General features: G+C 32.1%; 1 protein-coding gene across 4 annotated transcripts in view; it reads right to left on the minus strand.

Annotated features, from left to right (window-relative positions):
• Window positions 1–25,222, minus strand: part of LOC107441572 (uncharacterized) — a 334,007-nt gene that overhangs the window by 22,596 nt on the left and 286,189 nt on the right. For all 4 annotated transcript variants that reach the window (XM_071177200.1, XM_071177199.1, XM_071177198.1 and 1 more), the window contains exons 6-8: window positions 5,051–5,191; window positions 1,841–3,882; window positions 259–1,133 (exon numbers count right to left, since the gene is read on the minus strand). In XM_071177200.1, coding sequence (XP_071033301.1) covers window positions 259–1,133; window positions 1,841–3,882; window positions 5,051–5,191 — 3,058 coding nt within the window. The remainder of the gene's footprint in view (window positions 1–258; window positions 1,134–1,840; window positions 3,883–5,050; window positions 5,192–25,222) is intronic.

Raw genomic sequence — 25,222 nt, forward strand, 5'->3', positions numbered from 1 at the left:
CCGTGAATGACTAAAATCAAGAGAATGTCGACTTTCACCGGTGATAGTCAGCAATCACAATATCTGCTGAATATAGATTAGGAGAAAGTGTTCGGAATACTGGTTAAATGTATACCGGACAGTGACACTTAACTAGACCTAGTTTATATTTCGGACATTTACCAAAGCGACTATGTGATTGTCAACATTCACCGGTGGAAGTCAACTACCACAAATTTCAGTCATTCACAGTAACATACATACACTAAAATAGAATACCTGAAACGTAAATCTCCATTGTGATGACCTCTACTGGACATCCATTCAGGATCTGGAGATTCGGCAGTGGCATCGGAAAAATATTCTTCTGCAGAATAGTCGATGGGCCGATGAGCAAACCGTCGCAATGAGACGTCTGTGGTGGAAGCATCAGACAGATATCCTTCTGTAGACGCATTATCATCAACGACATTTCTGTTATCATCGGGATGCATAAGACGCGGTTTTTCAAAAGAATCGGTAGTAGCATCGGATAAACAATCATCGGTTGTGGTGTGGCGAGAATCTTCGGTTCGATGACTCAGAGTTGAGTGTGAATCATCATCCTCACTGTCGTCACACTCAGAAGGCGGAGGTCGGACATTTTCTAACTTATGTTTAGAACTTTTAGTGATGAATGAATCCTTCACTTGAGATTCCTGGAAGTTGAGGGGTAAAGCGCGGAATTTGCCAACAGGGACTTCTTCGGAATATTTCGAAAGTTGTTCAGGACTGCCATTTCGATTTTGTAAGTTATTATAACTATCAACTGAATGACTCGTGAAGTAGCTCGTCGTAGTGCCATTTTTATTGTTGATGCTTGTAGCTTCCATTTTCTTAGTTGCAGTGAAACTTTGAGAATCGTGGTTGAAAGTTGAAACTACAGTTTTAGAGATGGATTCTGGTTGGATAGTAGCATCGACAGATTTTTGACTTTTTAAATGTATTTCAGTCTTAGAAATGCAAACAGCTGCCCTGGGATGTTCTGTCGTTCTTGATGACTTGGTGAGAGTTTCAACCATTAAAGGTTGGTGAGACACGGTTCTGGTAGTACTTGTAAATGCGTTTGATTCTCCATATTGGCACGAATTATTTCCAAAGGAATGATTGGAACTCTGGAATATAAATACAGTAAATTAATCAGTATTCAAGATTAGGTTTTCATTTTCCCAAGTATCGATATTTTAAAGGGAAAAAAAATCCGAACACCGAAAATTCTTGGGTCTTAATTTTTAAATTAAGAATATAACATTAGATCCTTGATCAGAGATGACGAACTTATGTCACTAGGTGGCACTGGACTGGTATTTCGGTGGCACGCGAAAATTACAAATTGAATTCATTAACTTAATTTGAAAACATGAAAAAAAGATAACCATACCAGCAGCCATCCTAGACTGATTTAAAAAAGAGAACAATTTTGAGTGGCATGATATTTGAAGACTGAATATAGTACACGCTCCACTTTGAAAGTCCAATGTTGCTGAAGGTGTATAAAAAATAAATATCTAGCACTGACTTCCCCAATTCCATTTCATTACCTACTCGTTTTAGGATACTTTATCTTAGCTCAATATTAAATTGCAATTAAAATACTGTCTATTCAATTTCCATTTGATTACTGAACAGCAATTATGATCACACAATGTGATTTTATAGTTTGATACCAACGTATAATGTTTTAAAGATTATATTTAAAAAAAATAAAATTAGCAAGTAGCACATTAGATATTAAATTTTAATTTGACTGACACACGAATAAAAAATCATCTCTGTCCTAGATCTATAATTGAATCAGAAAAAAAGTTATTACTTTTAATACCTTTGCGTCTTTAGAGTTATGGGTGCCATTCCTCATAGGAGAAGCTGAGTGCGAAGAATCTTCGGAATTATCACCCTCATATTCCACATCTGAAGGCAAGGATGGAGGTGACATGAGGGCTTTTTCGGGTTGCAAAGGCTGAACAGGCTTACTGTGCGACAGAGAAAATTGGAAGACATTTTGTTGCAAAGTAGAACTGGCATTGGAACTACAAATACTAGACGGGGAAGATGGAGGGGGAGACAAAGGACTGGTTATAGAAGATGGCGGCGTGGGTGACAACGAAGAACCTGGTAATTCTAAAGTCCTTTTCTTAAAAGCCGGTGAATACTTTGGAAGAGTATTGGTAGTTATTTTGGACTCATTCTTCCAAGGAGGTTCTACAAGTGAAGTTTGTTTCTGAGTAGGAGGCCGTTCTAATTTTTGATTTCTGGGTAAAGACATGGAAGAATTACTACCTGTGACCACTGTGATTGGAAGCGAAGCTCGTCTAGTATCCTTTCGAACTTCAGAATCACTACTAACGATAGTTGGTAAATCTTTTCCAGTGTTTGGTTGGAAAGGTTTTTCGGGAATAACTAATCCTTTCAATTTTCCCAACGGTTGCTTGCGACTATCAATAAGGGATAATAAATTGGAACCAGATGATTTTTTACTTAAAAGGTCTTCAGTGTTTTTTAGATTTTTTAAACTATATAGTCCGTAATTATACCTCTTGTTATTTGTTAGTTGCGTTTCGGGATAAGTGGATATTATTGGTTTAGGGATCTCAACGTCTAACTTCACGGGAAGAGTAGCATAGCTATTATAGGAAAGATTATCAATTACAGGATCATCAATTACAGGATCTGGTGTTAATGAGGGTATGCTCACGGCTGGTTTCATTGGCGAATGTTTACAGGAAGTCTCTTTTTCGGAAGTTTGTTTTGTAATGCTTTGCATACTGTGCCATTTAGAGTCCCTAGATAAAGAATCGTGCTTCGGAATATCAACGGGCAAATTCATTCTTTTACTTTCCACAGTTTTGATATTCGTTTCACTCCCGTACCGGTGCAAGTCTTTCTTATCCGTACTTTGGTTAGCTTCCATTTCGGAAAACATGGCAATTCTATCTTTCACGCTAACTGATTTCTCATACCTTCTTCCAGGCAAGCACCATTTGCTTTCAGCAGCGGTTCTAAGGCACTCTTCACTTTTCCATTTGAATCCACTGTCACCGTTTCTGGTATCCAGTTTCTTTGGAGAACTAAGAGTGCGAGCCAAGAAATCTGATTTTGAATCATGGTTAGTATCACGTTGGAGATTCATCAGTGCATCTTCATGGAAGGATCTTGTCATGGCAAAGTTATTCCGAGACTGCTGATTCTTTTGATTATTCAGAAAGTTTTTGGCATTTTCTCTCATAGTGACACTAGGTAAGTAGTCCTCGTTTGGAAAAACATCCCCTTCGCCGAAGTTCGAATCCTCTCCGGAACTCGAACTCTTACACAAAGGAGTTTTATTTGGATTAGGAACTTCAAGAGTTATGACTTCATTTCGATAAAATCTATTATTCTTTTGACTATCGCTGACTTTTGAAAGTGATTTTCTCGCGGGAATAGGGGGTGGTTTTTGCCGGGTAGGCACAGCTGGTGGACCTATATTTAGCATGGATGGCAAGGGATCTCCATCCAAATCATCTGCTGAATCGATGGAAGAAGATGCAAGACCTAAATCATCACTCCTTTCTGCATCCGAGTCAATTCCTTCGGGTACTGAGTACTGCTTCATAGTAGCGGGCAGATCCGAAAACTTCTGGAGGTTGTTTTGTAAGCGTGCAGAGGATGATTTAGAATGAGTTTCGGGAGATGAAGCGACTGAGTCTTCTAAAAACACGCCGGAGTCATCACAGCCTGGCGAATGATGCTTAAAGTCTAGGTCCTCCGTAGAATTCCTGAATGCCTCTTGATAAGCAGATGTAAGTATGACTCGCTGTTCATCGGCGAGAAAGCGTTGCTCTCGGTGTCTCAACATTTCTTGAGGGGTATGATCTGGTTGTACAGCTGAAAAAGTAAACAACAAACTATAAACTAAAGCTGAAAAGTAAAATCAAACTATATAAAACGTGATTGAAATTTTGTTTTAATCTGTTCATTTCATATGTGCCATTCTCAAATAATGGAAAAAATATATTCTAAATTAGTTGAGTAAGTTATAAATGTTTGAAATTTTCCTATTCACTATATTAACCACGCGTTATTTTACAATCCAAACGATATAAACCTGATAAAATAACTGATATATCAAACACTGATTAAAATAATTGATTATTAATAAGAATTTGATATACCAGTTATCTTATATGGCCGCCTGATTGGTAGGGCGTCAGACCCATTTCCGAGAGGTCGTGGGTTCGATCCCCGCCGACCGAAGGCGCCCCCGTGTAGCAAATGGTGATTGGTGCACGTTAAATCTGTCGGGTTGCAAAGTCCTCCATGTTCCCATAACAAATTATACCTCTGGTGGTACTGAATTGGAGAGTGATCGTTCTCTGATTCACGTAAAAAAATCACGATCTGTGGATGAATGAATGAATATATGGATGATTCCCCCTATAAACGGGTTGTGAGGTGTGTGTGGATGAAGTCGTTTTCTTAGTCATAGATGGCGCCAATGAAAGACAAGAAACGCACCCTCTGATTTAAATAGCGTTTGGTTTCATCAAGCAAACTTGCTGATATTGGCAAGTGGCATCAGAAACAACATAATTGATTATAACTTTTCAATTTTTCAAGGAAAAATCATAATAATAACTTACATTCAAAAAATAAATTGTATTATCAGTGGTTAATTTTTTACAACTGATATTTTTCTAAATTTATTTTATATCAAAATAAGAATGGTTGATGTCATAATTAAGCCACATCTTCAAACTGTCCAAGAAAGATTTGGAAAAAAATAATTATTCACTTAGACAATATGATTTTTAGAGGCGTTAATAAAGAGAAATTTCAGAAACTTGTAAACTAAGTGCTTGGAAACAATGCTAAGGATCAGTTTGCTGTAAAAATGAAGGGAAAGAAGTGTGGCTGATCACTATATTGTCTCAAGCCCTTCACATGTAAAACTAGACAAAGTCAAAAACATCAAATAAAAATCAATTATAACGAAGTCTTTAACAGTTTTATCTGACCAAAAAGAAGAAACAAAGTGGCTAAAAAGAAGACTTACTATCATCAGTAAAGAGAGCATGTTGGTGTGAGAGAGATAATTTTGTTGAGCCGGCTGTCGGGGCATCGAGTGACCCGGGGCTCAGCTGGATTCTCTCCGAAGTGGGGGATTCATTGATGTCCACATGAGTCTCTTCACCCACTGAAAAGACAACAAAATTCAATATTAAGAAAAAGAAAATTCAGATCTTCTTATAAACTTGATGTTTGGTGTATTTATAGTATTAAAGAGAGCTTTCTGATTCGGTTAGAGTTTGTTTCGGTTTGCAATATAACGAAATCAAGTATTTTTATTAAATGAGTATTTATTTGTGAGAAAACTAACACAAGATGCTTAGCATGCATGACAATAACGATAACAATAAAATACTTCTATAAAAGTTCTAGATTACTTTTTCTTTATTAAACATTTACAAATATAGCGAACGTACTAAAATTTCCTAAAAAGGTTGTTCGATTTTTAACAAGGAATAAAATGAATAAGGGTAGATAGTTTTTAGTTAAGAAAAATATTTTTTTTTTATGTCAGCTTTATCTCTCTCTCTCTCTTTTTCTTTTGAAAAATCGTGTGTGTACGATATTCTTCATTTAAATATAAATGTAAAAAATAAAATACTAAAAATTAAAATTCGTATTCGTAGTCATGTATATGTTACTGTGAATGACAGAAATAGGTGGTTGTAGACTTCCACCAGTGAATGTTGAGAATCACGTTTGCTAAATGTCCGAAATATATACTATGTCTAGTCAAGTGCAACTTCCCCGTATGCCCTACATCAATGTTTTTTCTAAAGTCAAGTGCCCAGTATGCGTTTAACCAGTACTCCGAACACTGATGTTTCTCCTAATCTATCTTCAGCAGATATTATAATATCGAATAAATATAATAATATCAACGAATAAATTAATATCAAATCAGATATGAAAACTATTTCGGACATTCACCAAAGCGACTATGTGATTGTTGACATTCACCGGTGAAAGTCAACATTCTCTTGATTTCGGTTATTCACGGTAACATATAAGCCACTTTTCTTGAAAAATGGTAAAAGGTTTTTTTTTTTTAAATCTTTTCAATGTAAATTGCAACCCTCATTTCTGAACTCATTCTCGCTGTCAAACTAAGCCGACTTTAAAACCTGGATGATAGATACTAACTTATAACAACAAAGACATTTTAGAATTGCTGTACGAAAGATTTTATTATTGAAACAGCTAATTACATTCATCAGAAATCAGTGGAAATTAATTGTGGAGCAGCTTTAGTTGACCATTAAAGGAATTAATCTCTGATTGAAGTTCAGCAGAAAAGATAACATCAATCGTACAAATGCATGATTAATCCTTTTTATCGATAACTGAAATCACTGATAAAGAAACAACTATTGAATGCTTGGAATACTTTGGCCTTCTGAACACTTATAGTTACTGACGCAATTAAATAAGAAGGAGGATTTCATCCCATCCATCTCACCCACAAGAATAAGCCTTTTGTAGAACGAGAGTCATTGAGAAAAATGGCGTTTGTGCACAAACAATTAAAAAGGGAAGAAAAAAAAAAACGATTGATATGTAATTGGACAAGTTTTCGCTGCTAATGAAGTTGAATTTCTCTTCTTCCACTCTTGATCGCGCATCATTGAATCGATGGAATGTCTTTTAGAACAACTCTCACAAAACCTTTTTCTGCGATGGTACGTCCGCTTCCTTATTACGACTCTCTTTTTGTGTGCTGTTTCTTTTGAAGTCTTCTATCACAACGACAGGTCCATCCCATTGGAGCAAGGCTTCATCGGAAATAAAATTCCACATCAGTTAGCGACGCAGATGAGATGGGTCTCAAGGTCGTCTGCAGAAACAATGGAAGGACAATCGCCGCAATCCAGAGGTCCGTTCACCTGTGCAGTGGACGGAAGTCATTCAAATTCCATCTTATTTATTTTTTTTCTATTTTGTCTTTTATTAAAGTCTTGTTTACCTAACTTTGTGACGGACCGGAACTGGATTTTCTTTTTCTTTTTAAAGAAAGTTTTTTAGGGCCGCGATAAATAATCCCTTTTATCAGGGTGAATAAATATTTTAACTGTCAATTGAATGAATGCCATTTTAATAAGAAAGATAAGAGCAATGATAAGGAAAAGGGTAGAATTTAATAAATTATACTATGTTTTGTTAACTTATATATATATATATTGATTTNTATATATTAAATAAAAAAAAATTTTAATAATTTTACTTTTTTCTTTCATTTTCAAACTAGTTTTCAATCACTTATTGGATACTACAGACAGAATTTTGAATCAATTGATATATCGAGCACTTAGAAACATAAAACTGAAAAGAAAAATCTTTTTCAAGCAAAGTGAAAAGGAAAAATGATTTTATTTTTGTCACGATGAAAACAAAGAACCTATCCTTTGGTTATAGATATGTTTAATTATTTTTAGCATACTTGAAAAAAGTAGTTTTTAAAATTTTTATTTCATTGATCTGTCGTAATAACATAGATGGCAGTTTAAAAAAAAAAAGAGAATGTAATTTTTTGTTTGTCATTTCACAAGTCTTAGGATTCTAATTATATTTTGTCTTCATAACCCTAAGTATGAACCTATTAGAACACAAGTCGATATTTAAGAAAAGTGTGACACTTTTGAATGAAAATAATTCTCCAGATTCTTTTTGTATTTTAAAGAAAAATTATAGAATTCATCAGGAAAGGAAAAAAAAACGCATCCAAATAAAAAAAAAATATAGAATATCAAGAGTTATCTTAGGAGAAAGTTTTGGTCTTTTTAATAGTTTTTTCTTAAAACGGATCTTTCACAAAATATTTTATCGTAAAATTGGATCCTTCATTAACAAAATACTTTATAGCAAAAATAAACAAGATATATTTTTTCTCTTGAGAAACATAAAACTAGAACTACTTGAAAAGAATGCTTTTTTTATCATGAAGGAGGGGCCTAATTTTCATATATTAGCAACATTACGAGTATATTTTTCACAATATCGCAATATATATATATATACACAAAAAGTCTAAATAGACCACTGATTTCTACGATTTTTTTTAAATTTAGAAACTTATCCTCACATGTTCACAAAATTACGAGTAGATTTTTCACAAAAATTCTACACTATTCAAAAGCCCGAAATAAATTTTTGCTTGAAAAATCGCGCCATTTCGCACGAATAGTAAGTTAATGTGTTAATAGTACTTTTATTTGATAGTTATGCACTTTTTAAAATTTATAAACACTTTATACATAATGACTAACTAAACTCTTGTGGTTAAACTTTTTAGAAAAAAATGAAGACATAAAAGAATACACAAAGAGTTTATTTGAAAAAGAATTATTAGACCTTTCATTTTACAACGTTTTATAATAAAAAAGTCTAATAAATACATAAAATAGAATCTAAAACACTGGCAGAGTCTTTCTTTATGAAAGCAAAATGTATGGAAAGTTATAGAAGAGAACTTTTTTTAACATTGTTACGCGATTTTGTTCACAAACAAGTTGTGGGTTGTACGCCTTTGCTTTATGAACGATGAAATATAATTAAATTATAAACATTTCATTAAATAAATAGTTTTAAAGCTGAAATCTACCAAGAAAAAGAAAGAAAGAAATATTTTTCACGCACGAAAAGACCTTTATTCGATGAGGTTGACACTGAACCCTTTCCCATTAGATATTATCGAAGGTAGGGCCAAAAATAGATACTTTGTTAACCACATTTACATTAATCCATATATTATATCCAATGGTTTTGAATAAGACATTGGCTAACATTGAATTAAAGGGAATAATTAAGAAATATTTATTCATGGTGACATCAGCCAGTTTGTTATTCCAAAACAATTTTTATTTCAAATTTTTAATTTGATCTTCAAATTTTTCTGCCTTTCTAGACAGTGAATATTTAATATAAGAAACGTGAAATTATTAAATAATTGAAATCTTTCAATTGTTTAATGTTCTTTTATTTCCTCTAAAAAATTAAGAACATCGAAAATGCGTTCCCCTCCTTTAACATAACAATGTTTTACGAGTGTCATTCACATGCGAAAGTGTGATTAAAGTGATTCGTTATCTATTTTTCGTAATGACTAGTTTAAATGTTAGTTAAACGTGATTTTAAATACGTCATTCTTGTTAATGCAGCCACAGGGTCATTTTCATTGCATCCATTGACGAGAACATATGTACCCATCTGATTCGAGAAATGAGTTGTATTAGAAGCAGTGTTTCTTCACTGAACTATCGTTAAAAGTAGTTACCAGGAATCGTTACAAACTACTGTTTTTTGTATCGCAATACTTACTTTCTTTAAAAGAGTAGCTCCCTACATTTCAAACTACGAAAAATAAAGTAGCGACTCTTTCACTACTCCCGACCACTGGCTATGAGCAATGCTTATGCCCTCATTTTTCTCAATTCTTTTAAAATGCAAAAAAAAAAAAAAAAAAGTACTAAAAGGTTTGAAAAAAAGATCAACACTTTGAAAATTTTAACATTTGAAACAAATAAATTAAATTTGGGGCATAAGAAAAACACTAAAAAATTTCTTTAAAGAGCTTCGAACTTTAAAAAAATAAAACATAGATTTTGCTTCTCTCAAGTTTAAATCTTTCATTTGAATTTTTCTTTAAAATTCTTAATATTTGGTTACAAAAGTTAAATTGAAAGGAGAAAGTTAGGGGGTTTGTCTAAGGCGAGCATAGGAAGGGGTTTGTAAGTAGATTATTTTTGCTGAAAAGGGGAGGGCGAAGTAATCCAAAAGTGCTAAGCATGCTTACGTAATATTTGATCGGTTCCTGAGTACACTTAATGAAGCGGGACAAAATTCTTAACGTATCGAGATAGAGACGTGGTGGCTCAGGGGATAGAGAGCTCGCTTCCCAGTGAAGTGCAAGGGTATGAATTCCAGCGATGACTGGCTGATACGAATTCTACATCCGGCTCGCACCGACCACAGAGATCACGAAAAATATCCTCAGTGGATGTTAGATCATGGGTCGGAGTCCCCTTGCTGTCAGGCTAACCGTAGGAGGTTTTCGTGGATTTCATTTCCATGTAGCGCAAATGCGGGTTAGTTCCATCAAAAAGTCTTCCACGAAAGCAAATTTCTCCCAATACTTGATACAGGAGCTCTTTTGTCTTCTGGATTGGGTTCAATATTATAAAGCTACGAAGTTGAATATGGCCGTAAACTCGAAATTGGGTCAGCTGTTCAATTACGCTAATAAAATAACTCGTAGTTTTTAGAGGCACTATCTGTATTACCAGAGTTTACTATAAATAGTGTGGTGAAAAAAAATCATGTTAAAAAATTATCAGCTTCTTTTTTAATGTAAAGAAAAATTGATACATTTAAAGATTTACATCAGTATTAAGCATTAACGAATTCTTATTTTTTTTAAGTTGTTAAAACAACTACGAGAATTTGCGAAACAGATATGAATGACGGTTTAAAAAATGTAAAAAACAAAATTCTCCTCTTAAGTAAAAAATTAAACTATCTTAATGAAAAAGGTCCGCCACCGATTTCGCGCCTAAGTGCAATAAGGTAAAGACTATAATCAGACAGGAAGAAAAAATTAGCTAAATGAGCTAAAAATATACCTTTTACAAGCAATGTCGAGGAAATCTTTAAGTATGGGGGTAATTAAACATTCAGGTTTAATTATAGATGGGTACTAAATTCGAGATATGGCTTTCTTATCCATTAAAGAAATACATTAACGCTGCAGTTGCAGAAAACAAAATTACAAATTCTTCGATAATTGCCAAATCCTCCTTTGAGCCAAAAGAGAACAGAATCCAAAAATAACGTTATGATAAACAATCGACGATTTGCATTGGAATTCAGCTTCTATTCTTTTGTGTTGCTTCATTTGAGCAAGACACTCGCTTTCCAAACAACCACTTATCTGGACTCTCTTGTTTACCAGAGGAATTAAAGTCCGGTTGCTGAAGAAAGGAAAGAATGAAAAACGGTAAAAAATAGATATATTTTTGGAGGCTTTGGTGGGCGTCCACTGGCCAGAGAAACAAAAGAAAATGGCCAACAATGGGTGACCTTAATCCTGGATCGCCGGAGATAACAGAGATCAGTGGGACATGATATGACGTCACTAATGGTCGACTCTGTCACAGAGATTATATATTTCGTTAAAATATTCACATAAATACTGGGCGTACCTCTAGAATATCCCAACAAACACACGGATTCATTTTCAAAAAAGGTATATGTTCTGACAAATAAAGTATTTATGTTTGATTTAACGATGCTTTTTCTACAAATCCCAAAAATAGATTTAAACGCAAAAAGCCCGAAAACAAAGTCAAAAACAGGCATTCAAATCCAATCAAATGCGTTCAGAAAATGGCTCCACACTTTGTTTTGAAATTACGAAAAATCGCAGAAACCCGTGGTCTCTTCAGATTTTTTAGTAAAAAGGTCGAGTTTCTGTGAATCTGTGAAAAATCTACAGTACATCATTTTTTGAATCTAAACTTTCCATAAGATCAGTTATTTCTAATAAAATCCTATTTTTTAGAAAAGAATTTTTTTTTTGCAAAAATGTTGTAGTTTTAAAATTATTAATTAAAGACATGATCGACTCGGTTTTTTTTCTGTGAAGGGTCTCTTTTTCAAAATGTAAAATATTGTGGTGGCTTCTTTCTTTTTTGCGGCAAAACATTAAGACCATTTGAGCGATGAAAAATTTGTAAAAAAAAAAATACCCGTTTATTTCTTATAACGTCGCATGGTTAATGGTCCAAGCTTTTGAAATATGAATTACGGCTGATAACCGTTTATCACATAACGGTTGGTGAAAATGGCTCATTAATCTGCAAAATCTAAGGCTAATTCTATCTCGATTCTAAAAATCGGCTCATCCTAAGACTTGCCACTGGATCATCTAATTATGAATAAGTTGGGAGCAGTCTATTGAATCTAAGCTAAATTCTGCAACAATTTAATCTTGAATTTAGAGAAAAAAAATATTAGAATAATATTTTTTTTAAAATCAAATGCTAGAAAAAGTTAACATAAAATATATTGGCAGTTAATTTTTTAAAAATTTAAAATGCTGTGACGCAGTTTATGTTATAATTATTAAAAAAAAACTATTATGCATACACATTTATTTCAGAACGATTTCTTTTTTATTTTACCATTTATCAAGTTATTCATCTCTTATATTATTATTAGTAGTTATTAATATCTTATAACAACACCACACATTTAGTCTTTTTCTAGGATCTAAAAGAATAATTATAATTTCGAATTTTAAAAAAAAGGAGAATAATATAGCGGAAAAATAGGTATTTTTCTAAATAAAAAGTTGAAAAAAGGATTTACTACTTTATTATTACTTAATTTAACATAGAGAGTAATTTCATCTTTAAATCGATAAAAAAAAAATGCATTTGCAAAGATGATATCCAAAAAGACATTTATATCAATTTTTTCCAAATAACAGTTTAGTGCTTCACTAATAATCAACATTTAATGATCAACCAGCGAAGTAAAAAGGTGCCTAAAAATTGACTCATTGTTTTTTATGCTTAACTAATATAATGAATATAATATGATTGAATAAATTATTAACTGATGCATTATCGTAGCATTTTTTAAGTCATAGCGTGCCGTTGCATAATACTATTTTCATACTTGCTCTAAACTTACACAGCTTACGCTTCTGACAACTTTGGGATTCATTCGAGGGAAGAAAAAAAACTGATAGATGACACAAAGCCGCAAAACCGGTAGGAAAAAAAAGTTACCTCAAATTTAACCATGAAAACAAAACGCGTATCATTAATGTTAAAGCACTATTAAGCACTTCTTTTTCACAAGCTACAACGATGAATAAGTTTACACGTGTTCATCACAATCGCCTTTCATGTCATTAGTAAACACATCAGTATGTTTTCGTGTAGCAATCTCATTAACAACAGAAATCGTCACAAACTAACAATCACGGCGGAATCTTAAGTCCCCCCCCCTCCTTCCTGCCATTCCATTCTTTTTGAAAAGGAAAAAAAAAGCGGAAAATTACTAACTATCGTTGCCAGTGTTTGGAATAAGCAATAACATTTAGGTCATAATGAATTATCGTCTGCAGTCTAGTGATAAATTGGAATAAAGTAGACATTTTTTTAGGGTCATTTATGCAGACCACAAATACGAATTTAAACAAATTGGAATTAATATGAAAGGGTCATTCTTATTTGCGTCACATAAGAAGGCAGAAAAAAGTTTGACGTTATCTTATGGACAAAGTCCGAAACTAATTGAGAGTAAGAGAATAAATATTAATAAAGCTTAATGGCAAAATAATTTAATATATTGCGTTTTATTTTTTTTTCAAGTTTGTAGAATCGCGAGTAGAGCTCAAACGATAAACATTTTTTTCACTAATTACTTGAATTATATAGTCTGTTTTATTTCCTAGCTGCGATAAATTCAAAAATTGTGTGTGTTAATAAATTCTGCCGAAGAATTAATTGGGCAGTATGATTTTCTTTTCTTTACAATTTAAGAACTATTTTAAATAACATTCATCATTTTTTTTTTTGGAAATCTATTTCCTCGCCATAACATATTGTCATCCCATATTCCATGGAGTTAGTTATTCCAGACTTTTAGTAAAAGATACTGCTTTCCTAAAATTTTGAAAAATCTGCTGAAAATTTTCTGAATCTATAATTACTATAGAATGGAATTATTCCTGACTGTTTTCGTAAATATGAAAATGAGGCCCTATTTTCGTGAAAAAACACAAACTTAACCATCTTTTCAAAAGCATAATTTTTAAATATTTAAGCAGTTACCTTTTATAGCTATTTATTTTAGCTAAAAATCTAATTTAAGACATATATATTCAGCGAGATTAAAAACAAAGTTTAAAAACTTTATTTCATGTTTTTCAACTCAAAACTTAGGATATTCATTTTCTTTGGCAAAAAAAAAACTTTGTGGAACACTCTTAAAGAGAGAATTATTTTAAAGCACGAAGAAAGAAAACACGTCAAAGAAAACACTTACAGGAAATATTAATTTGGAGCAATTTCGTATAATCCGTTCGGAATTCTAAATAAAGGGACCACACATATTTTTTTTTCCGATTAAACTTTCCCACCGTTTAAATGTTGCCCGCATAAAAGCTGGAATATTACATCCACGATTTCTATGTCGTTAAACTCGGCAAAGATACCGTACAGCGTCATAAAACGATCCTCTTCGAATTCACTTCCTCGTTCTGTTCCTTATCGTTTTCCAAATTCTGCAGCCACCCTTTTATTCCCATCGATGAGGTTTACGAGTATGTAATTGCTTATATCAACTCAGTCCATCGCAGACGACCTTTCCCGAACACAACGTTAGATCGGGGTTGTCCAAAGGTTGAAACTCAACAATACCAAAAGATATGTTTAAAGGGGGGAGGTGCAACCCACGCTTTTCTCCCACTCTAACCGAGGAAGCTTTCTCCTCATCGTTTCACGATCCTCTCTCTCTCTCCAAGAGATGAGGGAAGATACGACAGGTGGATGAGCTCTCAGCAGAGGAAGATGGAGGATTCAGACGAATATCAGAGCGAAAAAAGAACAATTTTAAAGGTTCATTGGAGTAAGCCTATCATCAACATAATCCTAGAGAAAAAAGTTCAATGAAGTTTTATCGCATGGTCTTGGTGACCAGTTCACAAATATTAGGGGTCCGGAAAGTAATATCGTTTCGGGGCATTAAATATTCGTTAGTCTAAGACAGTGTTTCCCAAACTTATGACTTTTGTGTACCCCTTTCTATATTTTTCATAACGCTGTGTACCACTAATAAAAAAAAAAACGAGTGTATTTTTTAAAAATATGTTTTTCTTTTTTGGTACAAAGTTTTGTAGATACTAACCAGCGATCCACATTTTATGTTAGAGATAAAAATTATATTTTATAAAAAATAACCAAAATAAGTAGAATATATTACAAACCTTTACTATAAAAAAATTGCACGAAAGTTTGAAATCACAACTGTCTGTTGCCACCACTAACTGTTAAGTCTGCAAAAAATAGCCAATAGAAAAATACGTAATCGTAAATTTTCATGGCTAGCTTTGTTTTTAAATAAAATTTTTTGAAATTTTCGTTTGTTGCATGATATTTCGCATAAGAACGCGTACCTCTGGGGGTACGCTTTGGGGAACACTGGTCTAAAAAAGCATTTCCTCTTTTTCGATCCATTTGGATTCATTTTCGATCCGGCATTGAAAGGTTGTTGCTAACGAGGGCGAATACGTTACTGATTAAAAATAAAATCTTTATAATAAATATCAAATGCATCGAAACGACATTACTTTCCGGTCCCCTTAATAGCATTGCTATTATTTCAAAATAGACGGTTCTCTTATTCCTCCAGACCATAAACCCAATCAAATTGTCAATTTGCTGTACCAAATTTTTTTCACACCTAATGAAAGAATTTGGCTCATTTAAGAATTTTCTTTAACAAAAATTGAGTACGAAACGTATCCCGAAACGTTTAGTTATTTTTGTAATAAATTTCAACAATTGATAAGCGTTCTTTAATGATCGTGATGATTTATGAGTTAATTTTTTTATTTTTGAAATTAATAACAACTTATAAACAAATATATCCGGTACTCCATGTAGGTCAAGTTTTATTAGTTATATTTTCTACTGTCATTTTAAAATTGAAATCTACAAAAAACCAATGGTATCTTTCAAGTTTTAACTAAATGCTTGCTTCGTTTTCTTTTCAAACACAACTTTTTGAATAGAAGTAGTTTCAAACTCCATTATCATATTAAACAGAAAAAAGAAAAACTCATACATTTTCACAAACACGGACATTATGTAAATATTTCAACGGAAACCTCAATAAGAAATGACATTCCATTTGAAAGAACTAGTTATAACAAATCGGTTAAACGAGTATTAAAAAAATAATAATAAAACAAAAATCATTTGCTTGCTTACACAATAGAGGTAAATCGATCTGAGTCAAGCTTTAAAATAGCAAAAATTGAAATTAGAGTAGACAGACAGAATAAAAAGTAAAGTTAATTCTATACATAGTGATTTAAAAACCATTCCACGAACCGGATGTTCAGTTCGATATTCAGAATTCCAAATCAAACATTTTTCAAAAAGTTAAAACCGATTGTATTCCAGGAGAATTGACCTATTCAATTGCATCTCTTTCCGAACGTGAAATTCATTAAATGACTCATTTTAAAGAAAAAATATTCTCGTTAGGAAATAAAATAAATTACATTTCTCTCTCTTTTTTTTAAATTACAATAGGGATGTATAAAAATAATTATAAATGCACGAGTGCGACGAGTTAATTTTTTTTAAAAATTAATTACAACTTTAATAACAAATATATAATATTGTTAAGGTTTTCTTCCTGGATCAGGATTTAAAAAAACGTCAAACGGAAAAGACTGTTTTATTAAATCGCCGTTTCTCTGACAAAAACACGTTTTCGCTTTAAAGTAATTCTTTGGCCTGTTAGCAAAATTATATGCAAGTCTCTCAAAGATCGCTCGGGCATTTACTGCAGACCAAAGATTACAGACCTTGGCTACATCGTACAAACCAGACGTGATATAAAGTTTTAGACTTAAGGAACAAGAGAGATTTGTTCGTTAAGAAGAATACAAGAAATCATTCATTGTTGCACACTGTTGAAATCTTGGGCATAAATTGAATTTCGAAAATGCTAAAATTATTTTCACCGAGTCACATCAGCTTATCTAGAATTCAGTTTGGAATACCCTGGAATTTAGTTTTATTAATATGAATGTTCTTCAGTTCCTCACGACCTCTCCATAGCGCTTGGAAATGCATTTTGCTCTGACTCTCTCTCTCTCTCTCTCTTCTCGGTCGCAAGTTGTTTTTATAATTCATTTTTTCATCTTTATTTTTATTTCACTCTCGGCTAGTGCTATCCGTCTACCACTGAGGATATTTCAAGATCAGCACTGTGGTCGGTACAAGTCGGATGCGGAATTCGTCTCGACAAACGAATAACAAATATATTTCACATAAATGCGAAAATAAACTTTTATTAAGGTGTAGAAAACTCCTGAAGTAGTTTTAGCTATTTTAAAACATTAACAAAATTTTTAAACGTCAAAACTCAAAACATTACTTTTATTTTCATTTTTTTTAACCGAAAACTTTTTTCCATAGTTCAAAATCTTTTTCTTTTTTTTGGTGTTTGGTAGGAGTGTATAAAGAGGTTAGGTTTGAAAAAAAAACAGGCTACAAGTAGGAAAGAAAAAAAAAAACAAATTATGTTACGTTTACTTTTGTAGAAATTAAAATCACTGGTATGTAAAATAATATATCGGTGAGAAAATATTATTTTAATCTGAACTAAATTTTTTTCACTTAATTTGCCAAATTTTTGAATTTTCAAGATATTAGTAAGGTTAGAAAGCCACGATTTAGACAGAAACTTAAAACGCCAAAAGAGGGAGGCTACATAGGGCAGAATCAGGAAATTTTGCTATTGGCCAGTTGTAGCATTTTTTAAAAGGGACCCTTCTTTAAAATTGAAATTTTTAAACGATTAAAAAAACTGTTGATATTAACGAAGAAAGGCATTTTTTAAAAAAAAATACAGTGATCATTACAATTTCTGAAATGAAGAAAACAATTCATGAAACAAGAGTGAAAAAAAGTAGCTTTACGAATATTATGGTGTGTCAGGATAGCCGAGTGGTTATAATCATTTCCTGGCGAAGCAAAGGTAGCGAGTTCTATCCTCTCAGCTTGAAGGAAATTTAAACTTTTATAAGTTCTTTATTATTTATATGTGTTCTAGAAGTTTCCACAATATTCCATTACATCATTTCCTGTTTGTGTCAAGCAGATGTTTCTCGTGTACTTGAAGTATCAAAATAGAGGTGTTTGACTTTCTGGACTGACTCTGATTCTTTTTATGCGACATTATTTGGTGCAACTGCCGGGCAACGGAGCAGAGCTTGCCAGCAATTTAAGAAAGAGTCACCGCCTACAAGGGTTAGGTCCGGAATATCCATAAATGCCTAAACCACCTGTTATTCAAACATTTGCGATATCCATTTACTTTTTTCTGGAGAATTGAATCAAGATGTCGGAAAATGAAGGAATAATATCGAATTGCCAAGTACAACCGTTGGATTTATGACTACCTGATTTTTGGATTTATGGTTACTAATGTTCAACTCCGTAGCCATTTAATTTTGAATCCAATCCAGAAGATAAGGGAACTTCTGGATCAAGTACTGGAAGAAATTTTGTCTTCACGGAGGACTTTTTCGTGGAACTAAGCGGCATTTGCGTTACATGGAGAGGAAAACCTCCTACGCTTAGCTTGACGGCAAGAGGACTCTAACCTATGATCCGTCTACCACTGAGGATATTTTACGTCAGCACTTTGGTTGGTGCCAGCCGGGTGCGGAATTCGTATCGATGGGATTCGAACTCAGTTCACCTCATTTGAAGGCGAACTCTCTATCCCCTGAGTCACCACTATTCTCTATATTTATTTAGAAAAAAATAATATAACACACAGAGATGGCACTGGTGACAAAAAAAGTAGTGATTGGAATGAAATGTTCTTTTTTTATCGCCATTTGTTATATTTAGTCGACCTGTGACCGATGGTGACCCCATACAAGTCAGTGAATTTATGATGTAAAATATAAATGCTTCTCCTACTTTGTACTACAAGAACATAATCTCAATTTTTTGAAAGTATATTCTTGGTTAATTTATTCGAATTCCCAAAGATGTCACTTAGAACCAACTCATTCGGAGCATTAAAAGTGTTGCCCGAATGAAATGCTATTAGAAAATAAATGGCGTTTCCAAATGAGAGAAGAGGTTGAAATTCAGAGAAAAGAGTTGATGGTGAAGGAGATCGCTGACCTGTTGTCCGGTTAGACAAGTTTCCTTTTACAAATGGCCTTGCTCCTCTCTCCCATCCATTAAATATTTTTCACTCTACCTTCTGGGCATTCAACAACATCATCTCATAACGGGGTAAACACTTCAAAGGGGTAACACTTGATAGTAAACTAGATTCAAAATCTTATATGAAGCAGTTTTTTTATTCGGTGAATCATGATTTCGAATTATCGAAATTCAATGTTAATTTTGTCTTGGTGTATTTATGCACTGTTTAAAACGTTTGATCGCGTTGAAATAATGTCGGGAAAATTAGCTACATTCTTTATACGATACAACTGGAAAACAAAACTCACACTAAATGCAAGTTTTATTTCCGGCGTAGCATCTGTCTATTACAATCAGTGGTCGGAAAAACTACATTATTTTTGCAGTTTACTACAACTAATTTGTTACAAATGTAGTTGACTACAACTATAACTGCGTTTTTTTTATGTAGTGACTACAAACTACTTTTGAAATGAAGTAACGATTTAACTACGTTCAGGAGATAACTTGTGAACTTAATTTGCACCCTTGTTGTTTAATAAATAAAAATTGGCTTATAAAAAGACGAGGAATTATGAATAAGTATTTATTCATGTTTATATGAGCCAGTTTGTTAGTCTAAACCATTTTTTTTCTGAATTAGTTCTTCTAACCTTCAACTTTTTATGCCTTTCTCGAAAACGAATATTTAATCTAAGAAATATTCAAATATTTGCAATTTTGTAAGTCGTTAATGCTCTTTATTTCCTCTAAAAAATTAAAATATATCGAAAATATGTTCCTTTCCTTTGAAATAACATCAATGTTTCGCGAGTGTGCGATTTGCATGCGAAAGCGTAACCAAAGTGATTGTCTATTTTTCGCAATGGCTGATTTAAATATTAGTTACACGTCATTTTATTAGTTATACGTAATTTCTATTACCGCTCAGCTACAGCCACAGTTTCATTTTCATGGTATCCATTGACGGACCCGTGAAGATTTATTCCCTTCGAATTCGTTAAAAGTTATTGCCAGGAATCGCTACAAACTACTGTCTAAAAACGAAGCACGCTACACCACAAACTACGGAAAAAAGCAGCGACTACAGTAGTTTCACAACTTGTAAAGCTTCGCTTACGACCACTGATTACAATGTAATATATCTTGATTTCGAATTTTCGTTTAAGCAATGCATTTTTCTTCCTCAAAAATAGAGCTTCGTAACATAAAAGAGCTAAATGCAAACTGGATTTGAGACATTGTCCTTTGCGTCAGTCTATAAGACAAACTATTACAATATGAAATAATGCCTAGATTTATAATTTTATTTGAATGAGAATCATGGGTTCTTAGTGGTGAAAAAAAAAGACAGGGCAGCACTTTTAAGTATACAAAAGTAAGATCATGTAAAAGCAAATCAACAGCGAATGGGTAAATACGAATGAAAAACTGAAGGAAGATGAAAGAACAAGGCCAACAACAAATTACCTACTCACTTAAAAAGTGAGAGTGATTCTGATGTTATGATTATTCTAAACTTTTTGGGAAAGATCTTTTTTGTAAAAATTCGTCGCTTAAATTACGTAAATTTGTGAAAACCAGAAAAACTAGTGGTCTGTTCAGGCTTTGTGTCAAAGATACGTTTAAACTATATTGTGAAATATTTATTCAAAATTTTCTGACTTCTTATTAAATAATGACTTGTTTTGTTAAAACATGAAGAAAAAAAACATGCTTTTCAATTAATTTATTTTTTTAAATTATTGAATTAAAAACATTATTGACACAGTTTTTGTTAAAAAAATTCTGCAATAAAATATTTCGAAATAAATAGCTGTATTTTTGCTATGAATAATTTTAGAATAAAAATTTTGAAATTGCTCGTAAACAGAACCAATTTTCTTCTGAAATGACCCCAATTATTACATGTAAATATTAAGGACCATTGAAATTCATCTTTTTTTAATCTCACTCAAACAAAATGTAAGTTATACAAAAATAAGTAAGTTTAAAGCAACATTACTCAACAGAAAATTCGTCACATTCGATAAAAAAAAAAAAAAATTCAAAACATCTGATAAGAACAAATGACAAGCAGAAAGAAAAAATTAACATAAAATCGAAATTTCTCGAGAACATTTCTTTCTTTCGCAACATAGTGTGTAAAAAAAAGGAAGTAAAACGGAAATCTATTTTTCTTTGCCGTGATTCCGCAATAAATTGGGAATCTATAAAATCTCGCTAATTAAACAGCGTCGTAAAAAAAAGTTTATTTTTAGCGATATCATGTGTCGTTCTCTATCAGTGAAAGAGGTTAAAAGTCGTTATTCCATCTAATAAGTAACTGTTATTTTATACCGTTTAATGAATAGAATAGATTTCGAACGTTTATGTTAGGGATACTCTTGACTGCCATGTCTTACCTCGTTTCTCATTTAAAAAGAATAATAAACAGAAACTATTTTAAAATATAAATAAAATTTATAAGTGTTAGAGATTATGACATTTATTCACAAACTCTTAATAGAATTCTAGTTTATTCGAATTAAGTTTTTTTTCTAAACCAATTAGTTAATAAACCAATTTATTTTCAAATATTACCTAAAATTTTGGGATTAAAACCATCTTAAAATGAATAACAGTGCTTTTAAATGAAATATTTTTAATGTACCGTGCGCAAAATAAAATACCAACCTGAATAACTTTTGATCTAATGATTGGATCTTTACAATTTAGGGCACAATCTCAAAGGTTCAAGGGGGTGACCTCAAACATATTAATTAGAGTAAACGATATTTTAAGTTACGAAATTAGACGCAAAAATGTACTTTCTCTGAATAAACATACCTTTTTATTTCGACGGTTTGGATTTCTGAACCCCCAAGATATAGGGGGTAGTCGCAATCTGGGAAATAGAGTCCCGATAGTTTAGCAGTTCAAATTGTGGTCCCCTATGTAAATTTTACTCATTGCGTATTTCGAGAACTTTTCAAGCGAATTAAAAAAATTTACACACACATACAACTCGTTTATCCAAGGATACTTCCCTGCAAAATGTAAATTTTAGTAAATATTTATTATTATTAATTATTTATTTAGTAACAGTCAAAAAAATTTTGAATTATAATACGGACAATTTTTTATATCATTTTAAAGATTGCAATTTTAAAAGGCAAAAAACAAATTTTGAGCGAAATTGGATAAATACTCCTTGAGAAATTGAATTTTGAAAAAGTCGTATTTTTTTTTTATGAATACTGTATGTGTATAGTATCGGCATTCTGTTAAAACTTTTTTTTAAAAATTAATTACTCGGGATCATTTTAGGAGCCACTGGGATTCGTAAACGGACCTTTACGCAATTTATTTTTTATCGTTAAAACCCACCTTTCACAAAATCGTTTAAACAGCGTGCTTTTAATGGTAGTAAAACAAATATTTCACAAAATAGATAATTCTTTAAAATGGACACTTCACAAAACTTTTCTTTCGAGAATCGGAGTAAAAGACGTATTTAATTCATAATTTTTAAACTAAAATATCTTAGAAAAACATGGTTCTTGTATTTGCTTTATTCACAGGAACTTGTTTTCCCACATTTAGAAAGTAGACTTTCCACAAAAACGAATGGATGCCTGCTCTGACAGTACACAAACAAATTATTTCTACAATGGAGTTTCCAATACAAATAAAGAACGTGCTTGGTACCTATAGTGCCGCCGTCTTCGTGACAGATCCATGTCCCCATTCTTCAAGATCAATCCTCTCTCCAAGATTTAGTCTCGTTTATGTCAAAAAAAACTTTCACTATCGGTTGGAGGAGTTGCCGCAGGCATTTTAGAAACAGCTTAAATCGTTGTGGGAAATGGCACAAACTTTTCAAATGTGACATTTGGCGGAAACAAATAACCGTTTTCCATAATTCTGGATTAATAAGAAAGTGTTTACTATCCTCAAGAGTTTGTTTTCCACTGTTTTTGAGTTGAGCAAACTTCTTTCGATTTGGAAATGAGATGCGCAAAAAAAGTGAACGTGGAGATTTTATTGTAAACTATATTAAGAGTGAATCCTGACTTTGCGAAAAACTTACTCATAACTTTCAAGAGTTTGTTTTCTACTGTTTTTGAGTTGAGCAAACTTCTTTTGATCTGGAAATGAGATGCGCAAAAAAGTAAACGTGGAGATTTTATTGTAAACTATATTAAGAGTGAATCCTGACTTTGCGAAAAACTTACTCATAACTTTTTGAACACAAGAAAAGGAAATCTTGTTTTTGTGAATAAAAAGAAATAAAAAAAACATGACACCATCTTGAGCCATGTCTTGGCTCTCATTTTTAAAAGAAAAGATTTGTAAAGGGTCTATTTTGACGATAAACTATTATGTGAAGGGTTTTATCCGTTTTAATGAGACTTTTTTTGTTAAGGGTACGCTATTGCACCGAAACTTCGCCTAAAATAACACCTATATATAGTATGAAAATACTATGCAAGTATAGTATAGTCCGTATAGACTATATATAGTATAGTTCGTCAAGAGATTGTATTGCTATTTTAATATTAAAATATATTTATACATTTTAAGCAAAAAGTAGAAAAGTTACGAAATAACCATTTCTTCATTGACAAAAAAAATAATATAGTAATACTTCAATTAATGTATTATTGCTAAAATTGCAAGTGTGAGTTAAATTTTCGGGGAAAGAATATATTTGAAAAATTTACAGAAATATCGCTAGGTATGTAACAAGTTTTATAGTTGATAGTTTGTCAAGGTGTTAACACTAAGACACGTTTATATGCTTTATGAAGAAGTACAAAAAGAGTTCAATTTCAATTGATTTTCAATTAAAATTTAACTGCGTACGTGTATTGAATAACAGTAAAGTATTACCCCAATTATTACGACATGAAAACGTTACAATTTTAAATCGATATTTTATATAACAATAACAGGATTTGAAATTTAAGTTCAGATATTTCATTTAAATTATTGGTATTTACTGCAATTTTTTTTAATTGAAGTATACATTCTTAAAATACGTCAAGACATTCTCTCAGGAAAATGTGAAAATGCAATTAACGAAGAATTGTGCGTGGAAAGTTCATAAAATTCAATCTTGTGTCTTTCATTATAAAAATTCGGCATTAATCAATATTGCTATATTATTGTATTGCACTAAACTTTGCTTAACTCTCGCCCATACTTACTCAAAAACAGAAACAGAAAAAATTTCATAAAAAAATCAACCATTTTTAAATGTTCTCTAATTCATCACTTTAATGACGGCGATATTTTATGACACGTAACTGGGCCAGATAACATTTTACTCGCACATATCAGATAAAAAGGAACTTTATTTATTAGGAAAGAATAAGTAAAAATACGAAAAAAAAGTAACCTTATTTTTAATTTCTTATGACTTGTTTAACGTCATGCATCATGCGATTTAAAAACCAATGTTGATTTACGTGAAATAAAAAAAGACGTGTGAAAATAGGAGGAAACTGGAGCGCTAGAAAATAATGGACTATAAAACAAATTGAAAAATCTATGTGTAGTATTTGAAGCAAGATTTAATTAAGCATAACTAATCTACTTCTAATTGATATTTTATTTCCCCAAAATGAGTTTAATTAGATTGGAGGTATATTTTTTCGACGGCGAATCTCATGGAAACCAACATCATCATATGAAACTTCCATAGGGTTCAAATATAACAGTTTAAATACCGTTACATTTTAGAAAAAAAATTTAATTTTAAACTTATCATTTTTTTAAAAGATAAATTTTTAATTTAGCACGATTTTTCTACCCATTAACGAATTATTCTCAATTTTCTGCAAATGTTTAGGAGCGTGGGAGAATCATTTTAAATAACAAAAATTTGAATCACAAACGCTTTTCTTTTCGTATTAACTTTTGCGCCATTTTCAGAATCAACCAAGAGGGTGGTGGTCAGTACTTGAAATAACAGTCACGAATAACTCACACAAGTTGTTTAAAATCCGCAACAGTCATCAAAAATAGAATATTATTTCATACAAAGAGCCTTCAAAAAACAGAAACCCATTCAAGATATTTGAATACGCAATATTTTGAAAAAAGTACCGTTACGGCAGATTTCACATCCTATCGTTTTACATCTATAGTCAACACCAAAAAGCGTGTTTCAGTTAAAATCATTTCTCTGAAATTGATTCAAT

Source organism: Parasteatoda tepidariorum, chromosome 2 (assembly GCF_043381705.1).
Source record: "Parasteatoda tepidariorum isolate YZ-2023 chromosome 2, CAS_Ptep_4.0, whole genome shotgun sequence".
NCBI lineage: Eukaryota > Metazoa > Arthropoda > Arachnida > Araneae > Theridiidae > Parasteatoda > Parasteatoda tepidariorum.